The sequence below is a fragment of the Camelus bactrianus genome, chromosome 2, assembly GCF_048773025.1.
Source record: "Camelus bactrianus isolate YW-2024 breed Bactrian camel chromosome 2, ASM4877302v1, whole genome shotgun sequence".
Lineage (NCBI taxonomy): Eukaryota > Metazoa > Chordata > Mammalia > Artiodactyla > Camelidae > Camelus > Camelus bactrianus.
The window spans coordinates 50,102,961-50,123,033 of NC_133540.1; the positions used below are offsets into that span (position 1 = coordinate 50,102,961).

The following is a 20,073-nucleotide window of genomic DNA, read 5'->3' on the forward strand; positions in this document are numbered from 1 at the left end:
ATATATGCAGTATGCTTGGGATTGTGCTAATTGCTGGGAAAACAGAGATGAGGTATTTCTCAGTTGTCTATAAGTATGTGTGAAAGTCAAATACATTCACACCAAACATTGATGTTTTTGCCTTTATAATATTAAGCATTAGGAGTTTGCACTGTCAATTAAATTTTTGGAAAAATAGTATTTTAAAACATTACTGGAGAGATTCAAGATGGTAAGAGCATGAGCTTTAGAGTCTTAAAGATACTAATTTGAATTCTAATTTGATTACTTACTGGTTTAGGGGAAATTTACCTAACTCTTCATGCTTCAATTTCTTCATCTGTTAAAACTTATTTTGTAAAAATTACCACATAGGGTTGTTCATAGGAATAAGCATAAAGCACATAGCACTGTGCCTCCCAAATGATAGGTGCTCGGAAAAATGGTAACTCCTATTATTATTATTATTGATGGTGTTATTATTGTTAAAAACATGGATTCACCCTTTTCCTCAACTTTGAATTCTTCCTAGTCAAATGACAACTTTCTTCTTGCCACTTACCGGTGCCAGGCAAATACCACGAGGCTGGAACTCAAGGTAAAAATGTTTGAAGTTGCCTTTCCTTGAAAGTATAAGCTTTCTTTTTCCTTTGGTAAATTTTGCAACAACATATGATATCATTTTTCTGCATTAAATTTCCTGAAATGAAGCGTATTGGAATAATTTCTTTTGAGTGACCATTGAACTAGGTTTTAATTCAGACCAAACCACGATCTCTGCTATTAGCACTCAACCAATCACCTGCTCTAAAGTTACCAATTCTAAATTTTCTCTAACTGGAAATCTTTTTTCTAATTTTCTTTTATGGAAAATTTCAAACATATGTAAAAGTAATGACATCGGCTTCAGCAGTGATCAATTCATGACAATCTTGTTTATACTGTCACTCTCCATTCCAAATTATTTTGAAGTAAATACAAGATATTTTATAATTTTACTTGTAAATATTTGATACATATGTCTAAAAGATAAGAACTCTTTTAAAAATATAACCTTAATACTATTATTACACCTAGGAAAAAGTAACAATAATTCCTTAATATTGTCAAATATTTGGTGTTCAGATTTCAGTGATTTTTTTTTTAGTTTGATCCAATCATGATTCAAATAAGGTAATTTCATTATTGAAGTCTCTGAGCATTTGCCCTATATTTTTCTATTATCTGAATTTTTCTGATTGCATTCCAGTGATGTCATTAGCATCTATTCCAGTGAAAAAATCTCTGGTTTTCTTTTGCAATCTATAATTTTTATAAAAATTAACTTATATAATTAAATATTGATTGTTGCACACATATCTATTTTGTAGTGTGACTTTTTTTTAAAATTTATTTTTGATATACTTATGATCCAAAAATTAAGGACTAGAACTTTTTTCCTGGTATTGCTGATGTTCTGAGACTCCAAGTATGTTTTTTTTCAAGAGAGATGCTGTTACACAACAGTATTTTCACATCAGGTTTAGGAAGTTCCAGTTAAAATGTAATTTTTTTTCTGAACAGCTTACTATAGTCTGCATAAGTCACCTTTCATATATTTTGAAAGAAAGATGGAAAACTGGGACACATTCATTTTTAAAGGAATATACTCAGTGTATTTTATGTAAATTAATTAAATGTTTTAAATTACATTTTCACTGAGCAAGATTGTGCCAATAAATTAGGAAGTAGGCCTAAAAACATCAAAAAGGTATGCTCTTTTTTAAATTGGATACAATAATTTGAAGTTCAGAGTAAAGAATAAATGCCTGAAAAGAGCCAACAAAACTATGAAAAAGAAGAAAAGGTGGAACTTACCTTGCATATGGTAAAACATACTATAAAATTACTATGATAAAAACAATGTAGGGTATTTACAGGGCAGAAATAAATAGATAATGCAATAAAATAAAGTCTAAAAATGGAACCCCACACATATTTATGGAAATTAAATGCATGGCATTTGTATGTAGGAAAAATTCTATTAAATCACTATTTTTATTTAAAAATTGACATTGGCACAATTGACATTTGTCTGGAAGAAAATCAAGTAGATTCTTATGTCATATATTATAAAAAATAAATTCAGATGAATTAAGTACCTAGTTATTTTTAAAAGGAAGGAAATTTAGTTGTCTTTTAGATAATGGGTGACTATCAAAATACAAAGACTGCCTATAAGTTGCTAAGAAAGAGTACCCAATTAGGAAAATAGGTGAGGAATATGGATAGGCAATTCACAGAAGAGGGATTCAAAGTAGCAAGCTAACAAATATTAAAAGATGTTCTCCCTCATTATCCATTAGCATACTCAGAATAACAAAAATCAGTTTCTGCTTTGTCTAGCAGATTGGCAAAATTTTTTAAAGAGCAGTATCACCAGGTGACAGGATAAGGAAAAGGACACTCTCAATCATAGCTGAAGGAAATAAAATTTGTTAGGGCCACTTTGGAAAAGCAATAAGGTCATAGCCCCATTTGGAGGAATCGATTTCATAGCAATAAAATGATAGTATTGTATACACGATGTATGTATATAATTAACTGAAACATTACTTGTTGAGGCAGAAAAGTGGAACCAAAGTGAACACTCAGTAATCGAATGCTTGAATAAAAAGCTGTTTATCCATTCCATGGAATACTACACAGCTACGATAAAGAATGAGTTGATCTATTCCTATTAACATGGAGCAAATTCCATGAAAAACACAAAATGCACATAAAAATTTCTATATATGTATATATATTTTTTATCTATAATGATATAAATATGAAGAAAGATATGAAAAGAAACATACCTGTCTGGTGTGATAGGTCATACAATAGAGGGAAGGTACGGGTGAGATGGGAGTGGGAGGGAAGTGATAGTATTAGGAGAGACAGACATAAGGGGGAAAATGTGATTATTAGAAATTAAAGATGTTTATGATATAAATAGAATTTATCCATGTGAAATTATATATTTGTTTTTGTATACCTGCATAGAGCAATGTATGAAAGGTTAACTACAAAATAACAATAATGATCATCTCTGGGTGGTAGGATAACAGGTAACTTGTATGTTTACCCTAATTTTTCTTTATTGTTTAGAGTTTTAAAATAATGATTATGAATTATACAATGAGAAAGCATTATGACGTTTTATTGTGGAAAAAAATTATGTGTAAGCTTACCCCTGAAAAGAAAATTCTAAATACAGCTTTCCCAGATCTACTTTTAATTTTCTATTTGTATTTTTTTTCCTTTAATCTTTTCTCTCTTCCCATTCAGAGCAATATTTTCAGTGTAACATTTGCAAAAAAATATTGCTTTAAATTATGATTTATGTTTCCCATTTAGGTAAAACATTAACTTTTTTTCCACCTCACCTGCCAGGAAAAGTATGAGTTGATAGATTAATTAGATTAGAGAAGCTGCCTTTGTAATACAAGAGGTACTAAGTCCATCTCATGAATTGGAACATAGAGGAGCTAGAAGAGGGGTGGGAGGGAGAAGCTGAACCACTTTCTAACTCCTCTAAAATTAGGTCTTCAGAGTTTCATGAATTAGAGTTTTCTGTGTTGTAAATACTCAGGATATCCAACTAGCCATATTCAAAATAGCTCAAAAGAATTTCCTAATTCAAATATGTCATAATTAGATTATGAGTGTGCTTCTCTATTTTCATAGAAAGTAAAGAATTAAGGTCTTGGAAACATGTTTTCCTGTCAATAGATTTTTATAACAGCCATATCTTATAATACCCCCATTTCTGAGAAAATGAAGTATGAGTTATTGATTCAGCTCTTCTACAAACATGTCTAAATTTTAACCATTTGTATGTGACTCTTATATAGTATATTCTACACCTATGTTTTTATGTGTAATAAAGTGATATGTGGGAATGTCTGTCTTTTGGAATGACATAGCATTGCTAAGTGTAGACAAATCACCTAAAATATGTAGTGGGGATAACTTTTACAGATGGATTAATTTTGCTTTTGATTGCCAAAATCTTTAAAATTTTTCTTTTATTATATGGTAAAAAGTACTTGTTTAATAGAATGTCATTTTTTTCCTTCCAAGTATTACAGAAGAGATTAAGGGTTAAGTACCTGTGTTGAGAATTTTAAAGATAGCATTTATGTTACTGGATTATTCTTATTTTCTTTCTTCTTTTGTGTTGAATCAGATTCGCTCAATTGAAGGCCAGTATGGAACACTTCAAGCATACGTGACTCCAAGAATTCAACCCAAAACATGTCAGGTCCGCCAGTACCTTATCAAACCCCTTTCACTCCATCAAAGAACTCACTCTATTGACCATGACAGGTAGGACAAAGGAGGGAGAAGTTTATTTTCAGAATATTACATGATGCAGATAACCTTGTTTTTTATATTAATAGTGTAAACTCTGGTAGCTCTTGGTACTTTAAAAAAATTAAACATTCAAATGCTATGTACAGGTTTCCCTGCTATCCAAAAGTAGAGTGTTCCTGTGAAACTTTTTTTGGTAAGCTAAATTGGCATGTATCAAAGAAGCAGTTACTTAGGACATGTCTGGCTACTTCAAATAAAGCACAGATACTGACAGACACAGGTCAAAGTTGTGGGGGCCTGATGCTGAGATGCTGAGTGTAGTTCCTTGAGAAGGAGTTTTGTGAGGCCGCTCTCACCACTCAGGGAGTGCCACTTCTACAGAACAAATGCTGACACTATTTTTGATTTTTTTTTTTTTTTGTAAAAGCAAAAATCCTCTTTGGATTTCTTTTGGTTAGGGAAAATGGGTACTAATATAGGCCCTTCATAAAAGCAAAGTGGTATAAAATGAACTTTCAAAAAGCAGGGGATAATATATACCTGTATTAATATTTATAATAGATATAAAATTCTTTGTCATCTTTTAGAGGCTGGTTTGAGTTGAACTCTCCTATCTTTCTCATATATTCCCATTCTGAGATCAGTAGAGTAACACTTCTCTGTCTCAAACACCTATCATGAGTAAATACTGTTTAGCATTTGAGTTCTTCGTGAACAGGACCTTATTGTTCTGTTTCACCTCAGGGAATTAATTATAGAGCAGCTGGTTGTGATAGTCCCTGTTATTTATGACATCCATTCCAGCTTAAACATCCTCCTAGCTATAGCTTTTCGCTTTCTTTCCTGCAAAGGAGATACCATGGGCTTAAATGAAGGAGAAGGGAAAGAAATGAGCAATTATGGAATACTGTCCCTGTGCCATGTGTTGTGCTAGTTGCTTGGGCATCATCATTTAATTCTTACAGCAAGACACATAGTAATGTGTCCATTTTACAGACGAGAAATGGAAGTTTAGAAAAGTAAATAACTTGTTGATATAAGAAACAGAGCTAAGATTTGAGGCCAAAGCCTATGTTTCTTCTGTTACAGCTTGTAATTTTAAATATATGTAATTTAAATAAGATGTAAGGAGAAATGTTCTGAAGGAAGATTTTCAGAAAACATTAAAGAGAATAGATTCTTTTGGTGGTGTCTTCCTCCTTAAAAGTCAGAGTTGTTAATGGAAGTAGAGTGGTGTGCCAGAAGGAACAGCAAATGGAGAATCAGGAGACTTGGGTTATAATCTTATATCGGTTCCTACGTGACTTTGGGGAAATAATTTAATCTCTCTGGGCTTTAGTTTTCTCATCTGCAAATGAGAGGGTTGGTGTGGATGATCTCAAAAGTCAATTCTATTCGTTGTCCTCTTAAAATTCCTTCTGAATTCCATAAATTCACATTTTCTTAACTCTTTATAACTATCCATTTGATTTATTTTAAATCTGTTTCCTAACCCTTTGTGTGTATGTGTGATTTTGCAAGACAGAAAGTATTATTCCATATCCTGCAGGATAGAAGTTATTATTCCCTAATTTGCCCAGTGGTACATAGCTACTAAATAATGGAGCAAGGTTTCACTTCCATGTCTATCTTATTTAAAAGCCTAATTCTTTGTCTTTACATTATGCTGATTCTTTCCTTAAGGAGATTCTTGTGTAAGTATGTTTTGTAGTTTGTATAGTAGAAATACTAGATGAACTTTTAAAAAATGAAATCTGCCTGAGTGAACTGAATTGTATTTGGAAAGCATGTTATAATGAAAACAAGCTATTTATGTCACTTACCAGAATATTAAAAGTGTAAGAATAGATAAGCATTCTTTTTTTTTCATGAAATCAAAATACTTATCTGATGGGTAAGATTAATCTGAGAAAAATCAAATGGATGCTTTTATATTTGTAACTGCTGTTGCAGAATTCTGTTTGTTAATGTGTTGAGTACATATAATCCTTCCATGTATTCCCACACACAAATGTGTACTTCTTCTGTTAAATTGCAGACCCATGAATACACTGACTTTGACAGGCCAGTTCAGTTTTGCTGAACTTCACTCCTGGGTGGTGTTTTGCCTGCCTGAAGTTCCTGAAAAACCTCCAGCAGGAGAATGTGTGACATTTTACTTTCAGAACACCTTCCTGGATACGCAACTTGAAAGCACCTACAGGTGAATAAAGCTTATTACTTGTTCACAAATGTTTTTATACAAATGGAACTTCTAAATTTTCATATTTTGAGGCAAGAATAATTTTCAAATAATTTGATTGAAAAACTATACTGCTCAAGAGAATCTATTGAAAAACAAGTAGAATAAATGGGTTTAAAAAATAATAGAATAAAGATGAATATGACAGATTTTCTTTCCCATTCTCAACAATAACCAATTAGAAAATAAATTGTTTAAAAAGACCCTTTCACTGTAGCAATAACAATAACAAAATATCCATATAAAATCTGTAGGGATATTCTTTATTAGAAATATGTAGAACTTACATGAAGCGAACTATAAAAGACTTGATTAAATGGAGTAATATATTCTGTAGTGATCAATATGAAGACATTGTAAACATGGCAGTCCCTCCCAAATTGATTCAAACATTTATGCTAGTTCCAATTAGAATTCCTAATGAATTTCTTTATGCAAAAGTAGGAAATGGCTCAGAACTTGAGAGCTTAGAACTGCAGGCCTTTCAATCTACCATGTTACGAGGTGGAGGTCATTATTATTCTATACTCTTCTCAAGCTCCAAGTTGCCCTCCTGCCCCCTTCACTGTCACTCCCTGCTCATCTGTCATAGGCTCCCCTAGTTTCTGTTTCTGAATACAGTAGCGGCTGAAATTTCTTTCTCCTTTGTTCTTTTTTTCTGAATGTGAAATGACCTACTTCTTGGGTAAGGCTGATTTCTCTAGTCTGCGTTGAGTTTGTACCCTCATACTTCTTCAAGTTCTTTACATTCTCATTCTCTGTATCTGTAGGTTTTGTTTGTTTGTTGATTTTTTTTTTAAATTTTGTTTTTTTGTAAGGGAAGAGGGCTTCTTAGCCTCTCTCTGTCTCTTAACGATTCTTTCCCTAAGTAGTTTATCGAGATAGTCTACTTCCTGCTTCCTAGCTGAGACTTCACCATGCTGAGTTCTGGAAACAGCAGTCATCATATTATTTTACCTCTGCATGCAGCCTTTGGGGCCAAGAACTCTCCAGAAATCTAATTGGTTTTAGCATCAGTTCTGTGGCAGTGTTTCACTGTGCCTTCCAGGGGATCTTACCTGTGTCTAAACCTGCAATCATGACTTCTGCTTTGAAGTACCACAGTGAACCTCACTGTTTAATCATGGCAAACAGTTAGACAGGCCCCTGGCATATTGTGTATTTTTATAATAGCAAACCTTTGCTTTTTACCATTCTGTGTCCTTAAATATCAAAACTCTACTTATATTTCAAAGCCCAACTCAGTAGCTACATTTTTGAAGACTTCCTTTCTTTTCCATAGCATTTTATTCTTACCTACCTTAGATATTGTTATTTGCTTGAAGTATATAATAATTTTTATGTAAGCTTATCTGTAAACTAGACTCCGCTTCTGGGTAGAGTTTATTTCTTAATTGTCTTTGTATTTAACCTCCAAATACGTAACATATGGCTTTGAACATAGTGATATTCAGTGTTTTTTGGGTGCTTGAAAAAAATACATATATATGGAAGAAGTATGGAAGTGTGTGCTTTGGAGGCAGACATACTTAGGTTTGAATCTTGACTCTGTGACTCATCAGCTATTTGACCTTAGCTGGATTACTTAACTCTCTGAGTTTCATTTCTCTTTTCTGAGAAATGGAAATAATGCACTTACTTCATTGAACTGTGATAATTAAAGGAAGATAAAACATGTAGTGCCAGGTACTCTACATGTTTAATGTTAAATATCAGTTAAAATTGAAGACTAGTGAAAAAAATCTCATTATCTCTAAAACATAATTGGGATCAAAATAAGTGTGCATTATTCATCTTTCTAGAAAAAAGAATTAGCATTTGCCTACAGCTAGTCAATATAAAACCAAATGAAAAGGCAACACTGAATATATGAAAGTTGGTATGTATTAATTAGGAAAATTTTGGTTATCATGAAAAGGAACCAAATGCATGCACTCCTAACCAAGTCAAAAGAATTTATTGGCTCATATAGCTTGAAAGATTAGCAGTAATCTGCCTCAAGCATAACTGGATTAGTGGTTTAACTGATGTCATCAAGACTTTATCCCTTTCCATTGCCCAGCTCTATTTTTGTCTTTTCTTGGCTTTCTTATGTAGTGCCATGGGGCCCACCAGCAGCTGCATCCAGCTTTACATCTTTTCAGCCACCATAGAGCCTCTCTTTCCCACTAGTGCTATTAAAAGTCCCAGGATTGAGTATCATTGTTGAGTTGTGAACCACTGTGGTCAGGGGTATGCAATATGCTGCTAAAATCTTCCTCCTAAAGTCCCAGAAATGGGGTTGAGGCCAGTGCCAGTGAAACTTTATAGTTTGAGAAGGGTGAGAGACAAAGAGAAGGAGGCATTCCCTAAAGAAAAAGAAGGGTCCTGTGAGATAAGAAGTGGCATTGGATCCTGGGCATGGAGGAACAGATGTTACTCTTAGGTTTGATATCAACTTAAGTGTCAAGTCATGCTGTAATTATGTGATTACATCAAAGAAAAACATACTTACATGTAAATAAGCCATTCTAAATGCATTTTATATACATAAGTTATTGAAAATTTTATTAGTGAAAATGAAGGAAAATGTTATTTTAAATGAAGGACTTATATAAATTATATCTTTAGGGGTCATATATCTAACATCTTTTATTTAGTTTTACAAGTATGTTCAGAACTTAAATTAATATAACAGTAAAAGCTTACATGTTTAAATACATTTTATATTAATAATGAGATATGTCTATAAAGAAATCTAAAATCAACTGAAATCTAAAGACTAGTACTAGTTACAAAATATGTATTAGTTGGACATATTTGTCAGATGTATTTCCTTCTAAAGCTGTTCTTTTAAAAAATATTAATTTTATAGAAAAGGCGAAGGAGTTTTTAAATCTGACAACATTTCTACTATATCCATCCTAAAAGATGTGCTCTCTAAAGAAGCTACAAAAAGGAAAATTAACCTCAACATATCTTACGGTAAAAAAAACCCAACCAAACAAAAATGAATCTTTTTTTATGGGTTTTTTTTTGTTTGCTTGTTTTGTTTTGTTTTGTTTTGTTGTTTTTGTTACAATAAGAATGTTTCTAATCATAGTGACTTATCTAATTCTGCCTGGCTCAACTTTTTCCAGAGATAAATGAAGTATCAGTCAAACACACATTAAAGCTAATCCACCCAAAGCTGGAGTACCAGTTGCTTTTGGCTAAGAAAGTGCAGTTAATTGATGCTTTAAAAGTAAGTATGTATGTTATGGACTCATGATCATTATTTTGTTGTGATGGGATTTCTAAAATTGTAAAGATTTTAAAGTTTTACCACTTTAAATCCACTTTATACTGGATTGAATTTTGAACTTTAAGGTACTTCTGTTTTTAAATAAGGAATTGCAGGTTCATGAGGGAAACACAGACTTTCTGATACCAGAATATCGCTGTATTCTAGAAGAGGCAGATCACCTACAGGAAGAATACAAAAAGCAACCTGCACATCTTGAAAGACTCTATGGTTAGTGGACTATTCTAGAATACCTTGTTATATTTCTTTTCTACTGGCTATTTATTCAGGGTCACGTGAGAGAAGCTGGGCAGGAGGAAACAGGCAAAGATTACAGCATCATGAACCAGTAACCAATTTTTTGCACAATATATTCATTTTGTTGAGTTAATTTTGATGTTTAATGTTTTTACTTGGTAAAAAGCAAGTAAATGTTAAGAAATGGAATAAGTGTAATGCAATGAATTAATCTATATATATATATATATGAAGAAACCTGGTGTGAAATGAATATAACTTATGAAGTATTACAATTTAGGCTATATTTCACACAAATAATTTTGAGGTATTGTTGCTGTTTTGAATAACAAAATGCAGCATTTAACATTTTTTAGGTGAAATTTAATAAGGGCTGTACACATGCAATGTCAATTTACAGTTCAAAACATTTTGCTTTGGTGGTGATAAGATGGGAGTTTCACAAACTGTACTGAAAAAGCAAGAGGGAGACAGGGGAGGCAGAGAAGGAGGGAGGAAGGAGCAGCTTAAGAAAAAGATTTTTTTGAAATCTTTACATGAGACCTATTGTGTATAGCATACCCATTTATTTATAACATCTTTTTAATCAGGTGAGATATTTAAACCTAATAACAGCTCTGCAAGTAGATGGTGTTATCTCTGTTTTTCACATTTTTTAACTGAAATCTGAGACTAAAGAATTTGTTGTCACATAGGTAGTTAGTGGCAGGGCCTTCACTGAAACCTGCTTGCCCCAAAATGCATGCTTTTTGCACTACGCCAAGTCTTCTAGAAAGTCAGTTGGTATCATCAGTCCATATTGATCCTTAAGCCTACCTAATGAATATATTTTATACTCAGAGACTTGCTCATAAACTATAACAATAATATCTACTATCTTAATATTTACTGTATGGCAAGCACATGATCTTTTATCCTCACAGCAGTTTAGAAAATGGGTGGTAGAGAATCTCCATCTCTTGTCACTAATTCCAAAGCCCAGGAAGCTTTGAAATTAAAAACTTTTTTATTGCCAAATAAATCATTTGGCAATAAATCTGACTTGATCTGAATTAATTTAATAACAAAATCTCACTTAAACTGATACGAAGTTATTTATAGTTTTTTAATTCCACTTAGCATGAATATTCATATATTTTATTGCAGAAATGTTATCAGATGCTGCCACTCACTTTCCACAAGTATTATGCCATATATATGGTATATTATGGTATATTCTTTTTATTATCTTTCTAAAATATGAAAAATTTTGAAACACATCTTGCATCAAGGGTTTTGGATAAAGGATTGAATTATTCCCACTATACATATGTGAAACTCAAAAGTGAAATAATTTGCCCAGATCTTTGACTCTAGAAATATTTTCTTTTAAGCCAAACCCTAAGAATGGTCAACATATAGATGGGATATTTTCATTCAAATAAAACTGTTGTGAACAGTCTGTCAACATTATATCAAAATGGTCAGATTGTTGTGATTTTATATATACCAATAGCAGTTCAAAACTGGCCAGGAGTTGATTGTCTGAATTAATAGCTTGTAACCAATTGTTAAGAGGATTATTAGCCAAATGACTTATATTTTGAAACTTGCCTTAAAATCCCCTAAAATAAATATTTTTAATGCATCAATCCTTTTAGGTTTGTGTGTGTTAAATAATGGAATTATAGGGTCCTTAGAAATAGATTTTCAAGCAGTCACTTTCATTAAATAATGTGTCATTACTAAAACTAATCAATGACAGGAAATTAATATTTTTTCTTTATAGGCATGATCACTGATCTTTTCATAGATAAGTTCAAGTTCAAAGGCACCAATGTGAAAACAAAAGTGCCTCTTTTACTGGAGATTCTGGACAGTTATGACCAAAATGCATTGATTGCTTTCTTCGATGCTGCATGAAATATAAACGAGGTAAAGTTCCAAAGAAGTTGTCTGTTTAAATGAGAAATGTTAAAACAGAATTACAGACTATCTTTACATTCTTTTATTTCATATGCTTTTTAATATCATCTAAAATATGTGAGATACAAGTTTTTTTAGTAATGCTTTTTTTTGACAAGTAGAACTTTTTAAAGATAAAGAGAATGTTTATTTTTAAAACAAAAGTGGAATGATTATAAGGAATTTTAATGAATTTTTTCAAGTGGATGTTTTAACTTTTAAATCAAATACTATTTAGAAAATAAAAATATATTCAAATAATTAACAAGCTAACACACATATGTATAAACTGCTTTACAGTTTTCAGAATGTGTTTACAAATGTTATCTCATTTGATCTTCACAACACATATTTATGACTATTTTGTCAAATCATATAAGAGAACTGATTCTCAGTGGGTTGAGTGTTTGAGAGGATATGGTATTATTTTGTAAAGGTGGGACCCAAATCCTGATGCCTGGATTGTGTTCTGGTCACTATGTATGTTGTCAACCAGGAGAAATAACCTATAAATTATTTCTTCTAGGAATTGAGGTTGATTTGCAGCTGATTTCACTCTTGCCTGGTAATGTTTTGTAACCCACGTTCAGTTTGTGAAATACTTGAGTTGGCTTAGTGCTATAAATTGTGGCCAGAGAAATCAGAATTTGCAGTTTGAGGGGATCTTAACTTGATGTGCTGTAACCAGTAGGGCTATACAAGTGTACTAAATGTATATAGTGCAGAAATAATGCTAGCTTCTTAGGTTTTCCTAAACTAGTATCCACTAATTTCCTTTTTATCATATACGGAGGGAAATAAGACATTAAGGCTACAGAATTTTTGTTCATTAATCTTAATTCACATTCATTCATATTCAGGTGATTGTATTTAAAGGTTTTAAAAATAACATAAGGATTTTAATAGGAAATAAGCAATTTATGTTTTCAAGAAGGGCAGTCATGAATTTGTTGGAAAACAAGAATGCTGCTTAATTATATACCATTTTATTTGTTAGTTATGTGCAAACCTTGTACATTAAATGTGAAAATTTGTTAAAGGCACATATTGCTAAGAGTTTTATTTTAATAAGTCATATTAAATTAACTTAAAATTTAAATTGACTTAAAAATAAGTCATTTTTACTATATTTAAACAAAATTGAACACAATTATATCTAGGTCACTAGAATTTTACTTGGTGCTTTATTGTTGGCTGCCACAGCTTGGGGAAAAAAGTTCTATTTCTTGTAGTATCTTACTATCGGTTATACATATCAGCAGTAGTTGAAGGTGGCACCTTAAATTAATTGCATCTTCATTAGGAAAAATAAAAAAGCATAAGACTGTGAGGAAACACCTAAATGGTATGATGACATTATAGTCTCCCACTTGAGTATCAGTTACTCGAGCAGCGTGTTAAATGATTTACGCACGGTATTTAATACTAACGACAACTGTGTAATGCGCAGATGTTATTACTCCTAATTAACATAAGAAAACCGAGAATTGGAGACATTGAATAATTTGAACAAGACCACCAGGCCAGTAAATGGCCGGATCAGTTTTAGACCTTGGGAAAATAGTCAAACTAATTGGAGGTCCTAGGATTGAAGGCCTGGGCAGCCCACTAATAAATGCTAAAGTTTAATTCAGTTTATTCTAGAGACAGCCCTTGCCCTGAGACAGGAACCGCCTACTGGCTGTGTTAAAGTTACCGTAAACTTTGGCCCCGCCTCTCCGCCCGGCGCAGGCGGACTTCCTCCTGCCGCCGTTCGACATTTCTTCGCCGCGCTCCGCCCCTGCTCGGTTGCCTTCGCAGCCGCCTTCACTCGCCTGCGACCGCGTCGCCCCGAGTGACGTCACGGGTCTCGGCCCTTTTCATTGGTCCATTTCAATAGTCGCGGGATACTTGAACTGCATGAACAGCCGCCGCTCCGGCGGGCTGCTCGCTTCATTTCGGGGGCGTCCTTGACTCTCCACGCCCGCAGTGCCTGCCTCCGCCTTTTGGAACCTCCTCGGCCCTACGCGATCCCAAGCAGGCGGGCAGGCTGGCCCGGGCTGTGGCTGACGGGTACGGCTGGAGTGTTCCTTGGCGGGGTCGGCGGAACGAAGTGCACGCTGCTTGGCGCCGCAGGCTGATCCCGCCGCGCCCCTGGGAGCAGTGATGTTGGGCAGCTCCGCGCCCGGGCCTGCGGCCCGCGAGTCGGGCTCGGCGCTGCTAACATTGCAGCAGGCGGCGCTCCAGGAGGACCAGGAGAACATCAACCCCGAGAAAGCGGCGCCCGCCCAGCAGCCTCGGACCCGGGCTGGGCTGGCGGTATTGAAGGCTGGTAACTCGCGGGGTGCAGCGCCACAGCAGAGGCCTAAGACGCGACGGGTAAAGAGATGAGCGATATCTGTCCGACGGTGGGCCGAGCGGGAATTTTGCGTGGATTTAGCCGGCAGAGTGGCTAGAAAGCATTCGCTGGGCTTTTTGCGGGAGGCCAGGGTTTAGAGTCCCTTGACCCCTGGTTTTCTGGAGTGTGGGATGCCACGTTACTCCCATTAGTTTCACCCACTACTCTCCCTGCCAGCACTATGCATTTATGCTGCCTGTTTGCTCTCTGTTGGGAGTATTTTTCTATAGATAATGGGGTCAAACCAAGCCCTGCAACGTGAGTGTGGTCTTTACCCGCCTCCGCGCCTTTCTCTCGACTTTTAAGCCCCAGGCACTGCCCGGACCTCCTTCATCCTCCCCATATAGTTAAGACATTATCTCTTATTTTGGGAAAGGGTATAAAAAATACTTTGCTTTTGGTCAATTCCGCCATCTTACCGGATTTGCTCTGTTGCTCCACCCTGGGGCGAGAGAGGTGAACCACTTTGTTGCCATTTCTTTCCTAAATTATGTCATCTTTCGGCCTGCCAATCCACCCATCTCGTGGCCTTGATTAATTTTGCATAATTCCACTTAGCATGACTCTAAAACCTTTCCAGGAATGCCTGTGACAAATTAGAACATCCCTTGTTTCTCCAACTACTCAAATTTCCTTGCCTGGATTTTGCCCCAGAAAGTTTAATTTTCCTGATAATGCATTTGGGAGTAAACTCAGAGGCTGAGACCGGTAAGGGGATAAAAGCAAAACCATTAATAGGCTCAAAGCCAGTTATTTATTTTTTAGGTTGCACCTCTTAAGGATCTTCCTATAAATGATGAGCATGTCACTGTTCCTCCCTGGAAAGCAAACAGTAAACAGCCTCCATTTACCATTCATGTGGATGAAGCAGAAGAGACTCAGAAGAGGCCAGCTGAATCTAAAAAACCAGAAAGTGAAGATGTCTTGGCGTTTAATTCAGCTATTACTTTACCTGGACCAAGAAAACCACTGGTACCTCTTGATTACCCAATGGATGGTAGTTTTGGTAAGTTTACAGTATCTATATCAAATCAATGTAGTTATAATTATTAAATAGATTGGATTAATTATATTCTGTCTTTTAAGACATTATTTTACCGGATCCTTTCTACATTGTTAGGTTTAATGTATCAACTTTAGAAAGGGTGTGACTTATCTCAGACCTCACAGCTAATATGAGACCTAGTGACCTACAAAAGGATCCTAATCTGGTCCTTTTGGTACACTGCTAATCACATCAATTTCATCCCAGAATTAGATCTCACTCACTTTAATCTGACCCTGGAAATGTATGCTTGGTTGGGAGAATATATTTACTTTTATTCTTAAGACTCATTTTGTACATTACCACTTCAGAAAGTGCTATTTGAGGATGCAGCTTTGTGACAGCCAACATCTCTTACAGCTTTAAAATTTTGTTTCTGTAAAACCAGTCTAAGTAATCCTCTGATACCAGAGGAGGCCATTGTCCTGTGAGTTAGTAGTTGAACCATGAATGTTTGCATTTAACCACATGTAATATAGAGTAGCTGCTGCAAACGACTCTGCCTACAGTTTATGCTGCTTCTTTGCCATCAGGCTATTGAGTCACTGGACAGTTCATGAAATCCATTCTCAGTTTAGTTCTATTGATGAGGGGTGGTCTGGGAGGAGCAGGGAAGTCCTTTGGAAATAAAATAATTTTGTGTATTTTTATTTAAAATTTGCAACAGATTTTAACCTGAAAGTAAACCCTGAAGTAAGAATAATGGGTGATATTCTTTGCCTCTAAAAATAATTTAAATTTACAAAAAAAAGAATCACCCATTGATTGTAGTGTTAATATGTGTGAACATATAACAAATCTAATTTTCTCTTTTAACACATTTGTTAGCACTGCTTCTAGTTATTGCCTAGACTGTGCTTTGAGTATGTCAGACTTTGGGGTTCTGCAAACTCTTGTGACAAATCCTTGATATCTCAAAACTTGGATTTTAGCTTTGTCCTAACAGAACTGTATTCCTGTCATGGGAGATGAATGATACTTTAAAATAATACCTGCTCCTCAAACTCATTTTCCTGTTAATGGCCTATCAGTATTTTTTCTTTTTAATTAAAATTATTCCAAAGCTAAGTGAACAGAGGTACTAAAATCAGAATGAAATCTTCTATGTACTTTGTCATAAAAAGATTTTAGCTGGATAAAATAAATACTTTGGTAGTATGGGCCTCTTTACAAGGGCAATCACTTTTAGCTATTCAGTTTAACTATTAAATTTAACTTCGCTATTAAGTAGAAAATTGAAAGTGAACTTCATTGTACTTTTGAATTCTCCCAGAGTCACCACATACTATGGACATGTCAATTGTACTGGAAGATGAAAAGCCAGTGAGTGTTAATGAAGTACCAGACTACCACGAGGACATTCACACATACCTTAGGGAAATGGAGGTAAAGGCTCTCTGAATCCACTTCATACTTTATTCACTCTGTTGAAGTGAAATTGAGAGGATAATGTTTTCAAGTTTTTAACTGCCTGTGGAGTACTCTTATGCTATACTTATGTTTGTAGCATGTAGCATCTGTTAATGGCAGAATAATCTAATTGCAATTTTAACACTATACTAAGTAACTTTCTCAACAGGTTAAATGTAAGCCTAAAGTGGGTTACATGAAGAAACAGCCAGACATTACTAACAGTATGAGGGCTATCCTCGTGGACTGGTTAGTTGAAGTAGGAGAAGAATATAAACTACAGAATGAGACCCTGCATTTGGCTGTGAACTACATTGACAGGTTTCTTTCATCGATGTCTGTGTTGAGAGGAAAACTTCAGCTTGTGGGCACTGCTGCTATGCTGTTAGCCTCGTAAGTCCAACTTGGTTTGTTGGATTAAAAGTGGTTAGTAGTACTGTTTGTGTAGGGGAGAAATTGTGGTTTTTAAAGTGCGATTTTTAACATACTACACAAGGCAGAGAGTCAGCAACTATTTTAGGGGTGGTGTGGATGAAACTTTTAAAATTTAGGACATTACTGGATTTCGGGGTACCTTCTTGAGTGAACCTGGAGACTGGTGACATTTTATTAATACACTGGGACTGCATTACAAAGTGTGGTTCCTTCCATTGTAAAGTACTTTCTAGCATATAAGCAAAATCTCATCTTTTCATCAAGGCATGAAAACTAAAATATAAAGCATTTATTTTTCTGAGAAAATAACCTGAATTTTCAGTTATTTGAACTCTGGTATTGTTCCCATCTTGGGAAGTCTTGTGCCTCTCATTTATTTCTTTTGACTGCAGTGGAGAAATATTTGGGTCTTCTAATTAGCATTTACCCAATCTCCGCTAGAAATGGCCAAGTATCAGTGAAAACAGGCAACTGGTTCAGGGTATAGGTTTTGGGTTCATCCCATTTATTTTGCTTAAGGGATTTCAAGGGGGATAAACAAATTGCTTTTCCTTTAGATGGACTGATTACTTAAAATTTCTTCCACTGTAGAAAGTTTGAAGAAATATACCCGCCAGAAGTAGCAGAATTTGTATACATTACCGATGACACTTATACCAAGAAACAAGTTCTGAGAATGGAGCACCTAGTTTTGAAAGTCCTTGCTTTTGACTTAGCTGCACCAACAATAAATCAGTTTCTTACCCAGTACTTTCTACACCAGCAGTCTGCAAACTGCAAAGTTGAAAGTTTAGCAATGGTAAGTTCTTTTCATTTTGTTGAATGAAGATCTAAGGTCATAACTAGGGGCAAGCCCTAGTTTCATTATACAGCCTTAGTCAAGGGATTTAGTATTCTGGGCACAGATGAGTGCTGCAGTATGGAAGACAGCCTATCATTGGCAAGAGAAATATAAATTGTGAAAACACTAGAAGTAGTGGTATGAGGATGCAGTCTTGGGAAATGGTAGCCAAAAGAGTTGTTTTTAGAGCTATTACAAGGAAAAATACAGGATGAGAATGAAACAAAGCACTAAGATAGTGGATATATTTAAAGATGTGGCTATGGAGATTTCTTACTATGGTTGCTATAGAGCTAATCTTAAGACAAAAAAAGGGGTCAGAAGGCAAGAACCTGAGGTTTGAATTCCACAGCTCTTATGATTACAAAGTATATTTACTCTTTCATTCCAGTTTTTGGGAGAGTTAAGTTTGATAGATGCTGACCCATATCTGAAGTATTTGCCATCAGTCATCGCTGGAGCAGCCTTTCACTTAGCACTCTACACAGTCACGGGACAAAGCTGGGTATGTACAACGACGTCTTTACACGCTACCTCGTGACTTGTCACTTAAATGCTTGTGCCACACAAGTTAAATAATCACCCGATACAACTGATGGTTGTCTGGATGTACTGACCTGGAAAAGTTGTTCAACCATCCACACTGTTTAAAGCGTCTTAGTCTTACTTGTTTAATAGTATCTGTTTGTTAGGTAGAAAGCTTATTACTTGGATGTGAAAGGTGTGCTCAAAGAATTTGGGCCATGAGACCTGCTGCTGGCAGGGAAAATAGTAAAAACTGATCAAAATCAGCAAAAGAGATGGACTAATAGCTTGAGAAAATTGGAAGATCTGTTAGTTGGATTTGTTAGTACTGAAGTTTAACAAAACTCAAGCTTAATGCCAACTACTACCTTGTTGCGTTTATTGTCTGTTACTAAAAACAAACTCAATGGCTTTCTACTCCCTCCTGTAGCCTGAATCATTAGTACAAAAGACTGGATATACGCTGGAAACTCTTAAGCCTTGTCTCATGGACCTTCACCAGACCTACCTCAAAGCACCACAGCATGCACAACAGTCGATAAGAGAAAAGTACAAAAATCCGAAGTAAGAATTAACATGAATAGATATTAAAGAAGCTTGCTTTTCCAGGCTATCATATGGTTCAGAGATCGTTGACATTTGAACTTAATTATTAAGGGAGTGACAGATCAGGCACAGCCTCCTTAAGCTGTTCTCTTAGCAGGCCAGGTGTTTTGAGTAGGCTGTAGTTAATGCTTTCTGTCCTGTTTTGTTTTGAGTGGGGGATTAGGTTTGTTTATTTATATGTATTTATTTCAGTGGAGGTACTAGGGATTGAACCCAGGACCTTGTGCATGCTAAGCAGGCACTCTACCCCTGAGCTATACCCTACCCCCTTCCTGTCCTTGGAGGAGGGAAAAGGAACGGGGTGCCCATACATGTTTGGGCTACCAGACAATGATTTTATAATTCTTAACTCAAGTAGACAGAAATAGCATTTCTGAGTTTCTGGTATGTTTCATTTCATGATCCGATTGACCCAATGAATGTTTACTAAATGTGGATTTTTTTCCCCACTTACAGGTATCATGGTGTTTCTCTCCTCAACCCACCAGAGACACTAAATGTGTAACAGTGAAAGACTGCCTTTGTTTTCTAAGATGTAAATCACTCAAAGTATATGGTGTACAGATTTTATCTTAGGTTTTAATTTTACAATCATTTCTGAATACAGAACTTGTGGTCAAGTACAAATTATGGTATCTATTACTTCTTAAATGGTTTTAATTTGTATATCTTTTGTACATGTAAGTATCTTAGATATTTGGCTAATTTTAAGTGGTTTTGTTAAAGTATTAATGATGCCAGCTGTCAGGATAATAAGAATTAATAAATTGATTTGGAAAACTTGGTTTGTAAGTAAAATTTAATTTGAAGT

At 35.0% G+C, this 20,073-nt stretch overlaps 2 protein-coding genes across 4 annotated transcripts in view; both read left to right on the forward strand.

Annotated features, from left to right (window-relative positions):
- BBS7 (Bardet-Biedl syndrome 7) overlaps window positions 1-13,066 on the forward strand; it is a 36,283-nt gene extending 23,217 nt beyond the window's left edge. For all 3 annotated transcript variants that reach the window (XM_074341397.1, XM_074341393.1, XM_074341403.1), the window contains 7 exons: window positions 512-577; window positions 4,190-4,329; window positions 6,356-6,520; window positions 9,414-9,523; window positions 9,679-9,782; window positions 9,929-10,052; window positions 11,848-13,066. In XM_074341397.1, coding sequence (XP_074197498.1) covers window positions 512-577; window positions 4,190-4,329; window positions 6,356-6,520; window positions 9,414-9,523; window positions 9,679-9,782; window positions 9,929-10,052; window positions 11,848-11,981 — 843 coding nt within the window. In that variant the 3' untranslated portion in view covers window positions 11,982-13,066. The remainder of the gene's footprint in view (window positions 1-511; window positions 578-4,189; window positions 4,330-6,355; window positions 6,521-9,413; window positions 9,524-9,678; window positions 9,783-9,928; window positions 10,053-11,847) is intronic.
- On the forward strand, window positions 12,050-20,042 carry CCNA2 (cyclin A2). The gene is made up of 8 exons (XM_010952587.3): window positions 12,050-14,381; window positions 15,166-15,406; window positions 16,719-16,831; window positions 17,025-17,248; window positions 17,882-18,089; window positions 18,523-18,636; window positions 19,087-19,220; window positions 19,719-20,042. The coding sequence occupies exons 1-8, from the start codon at window positions 14,169-14,171 to the stop codon at window positions 19,765-19,767; spliced, it is 1,296 nt and encodes a 431-aa protein (XP_010950889.1). The 5' UTR covers window positions 12,050-14,168; the 3' UTR covers window positions 19,768-20,042.
- The last annotated feature ends 31 nt before the right edge of the window (window positions 20,043-20,073 follow it).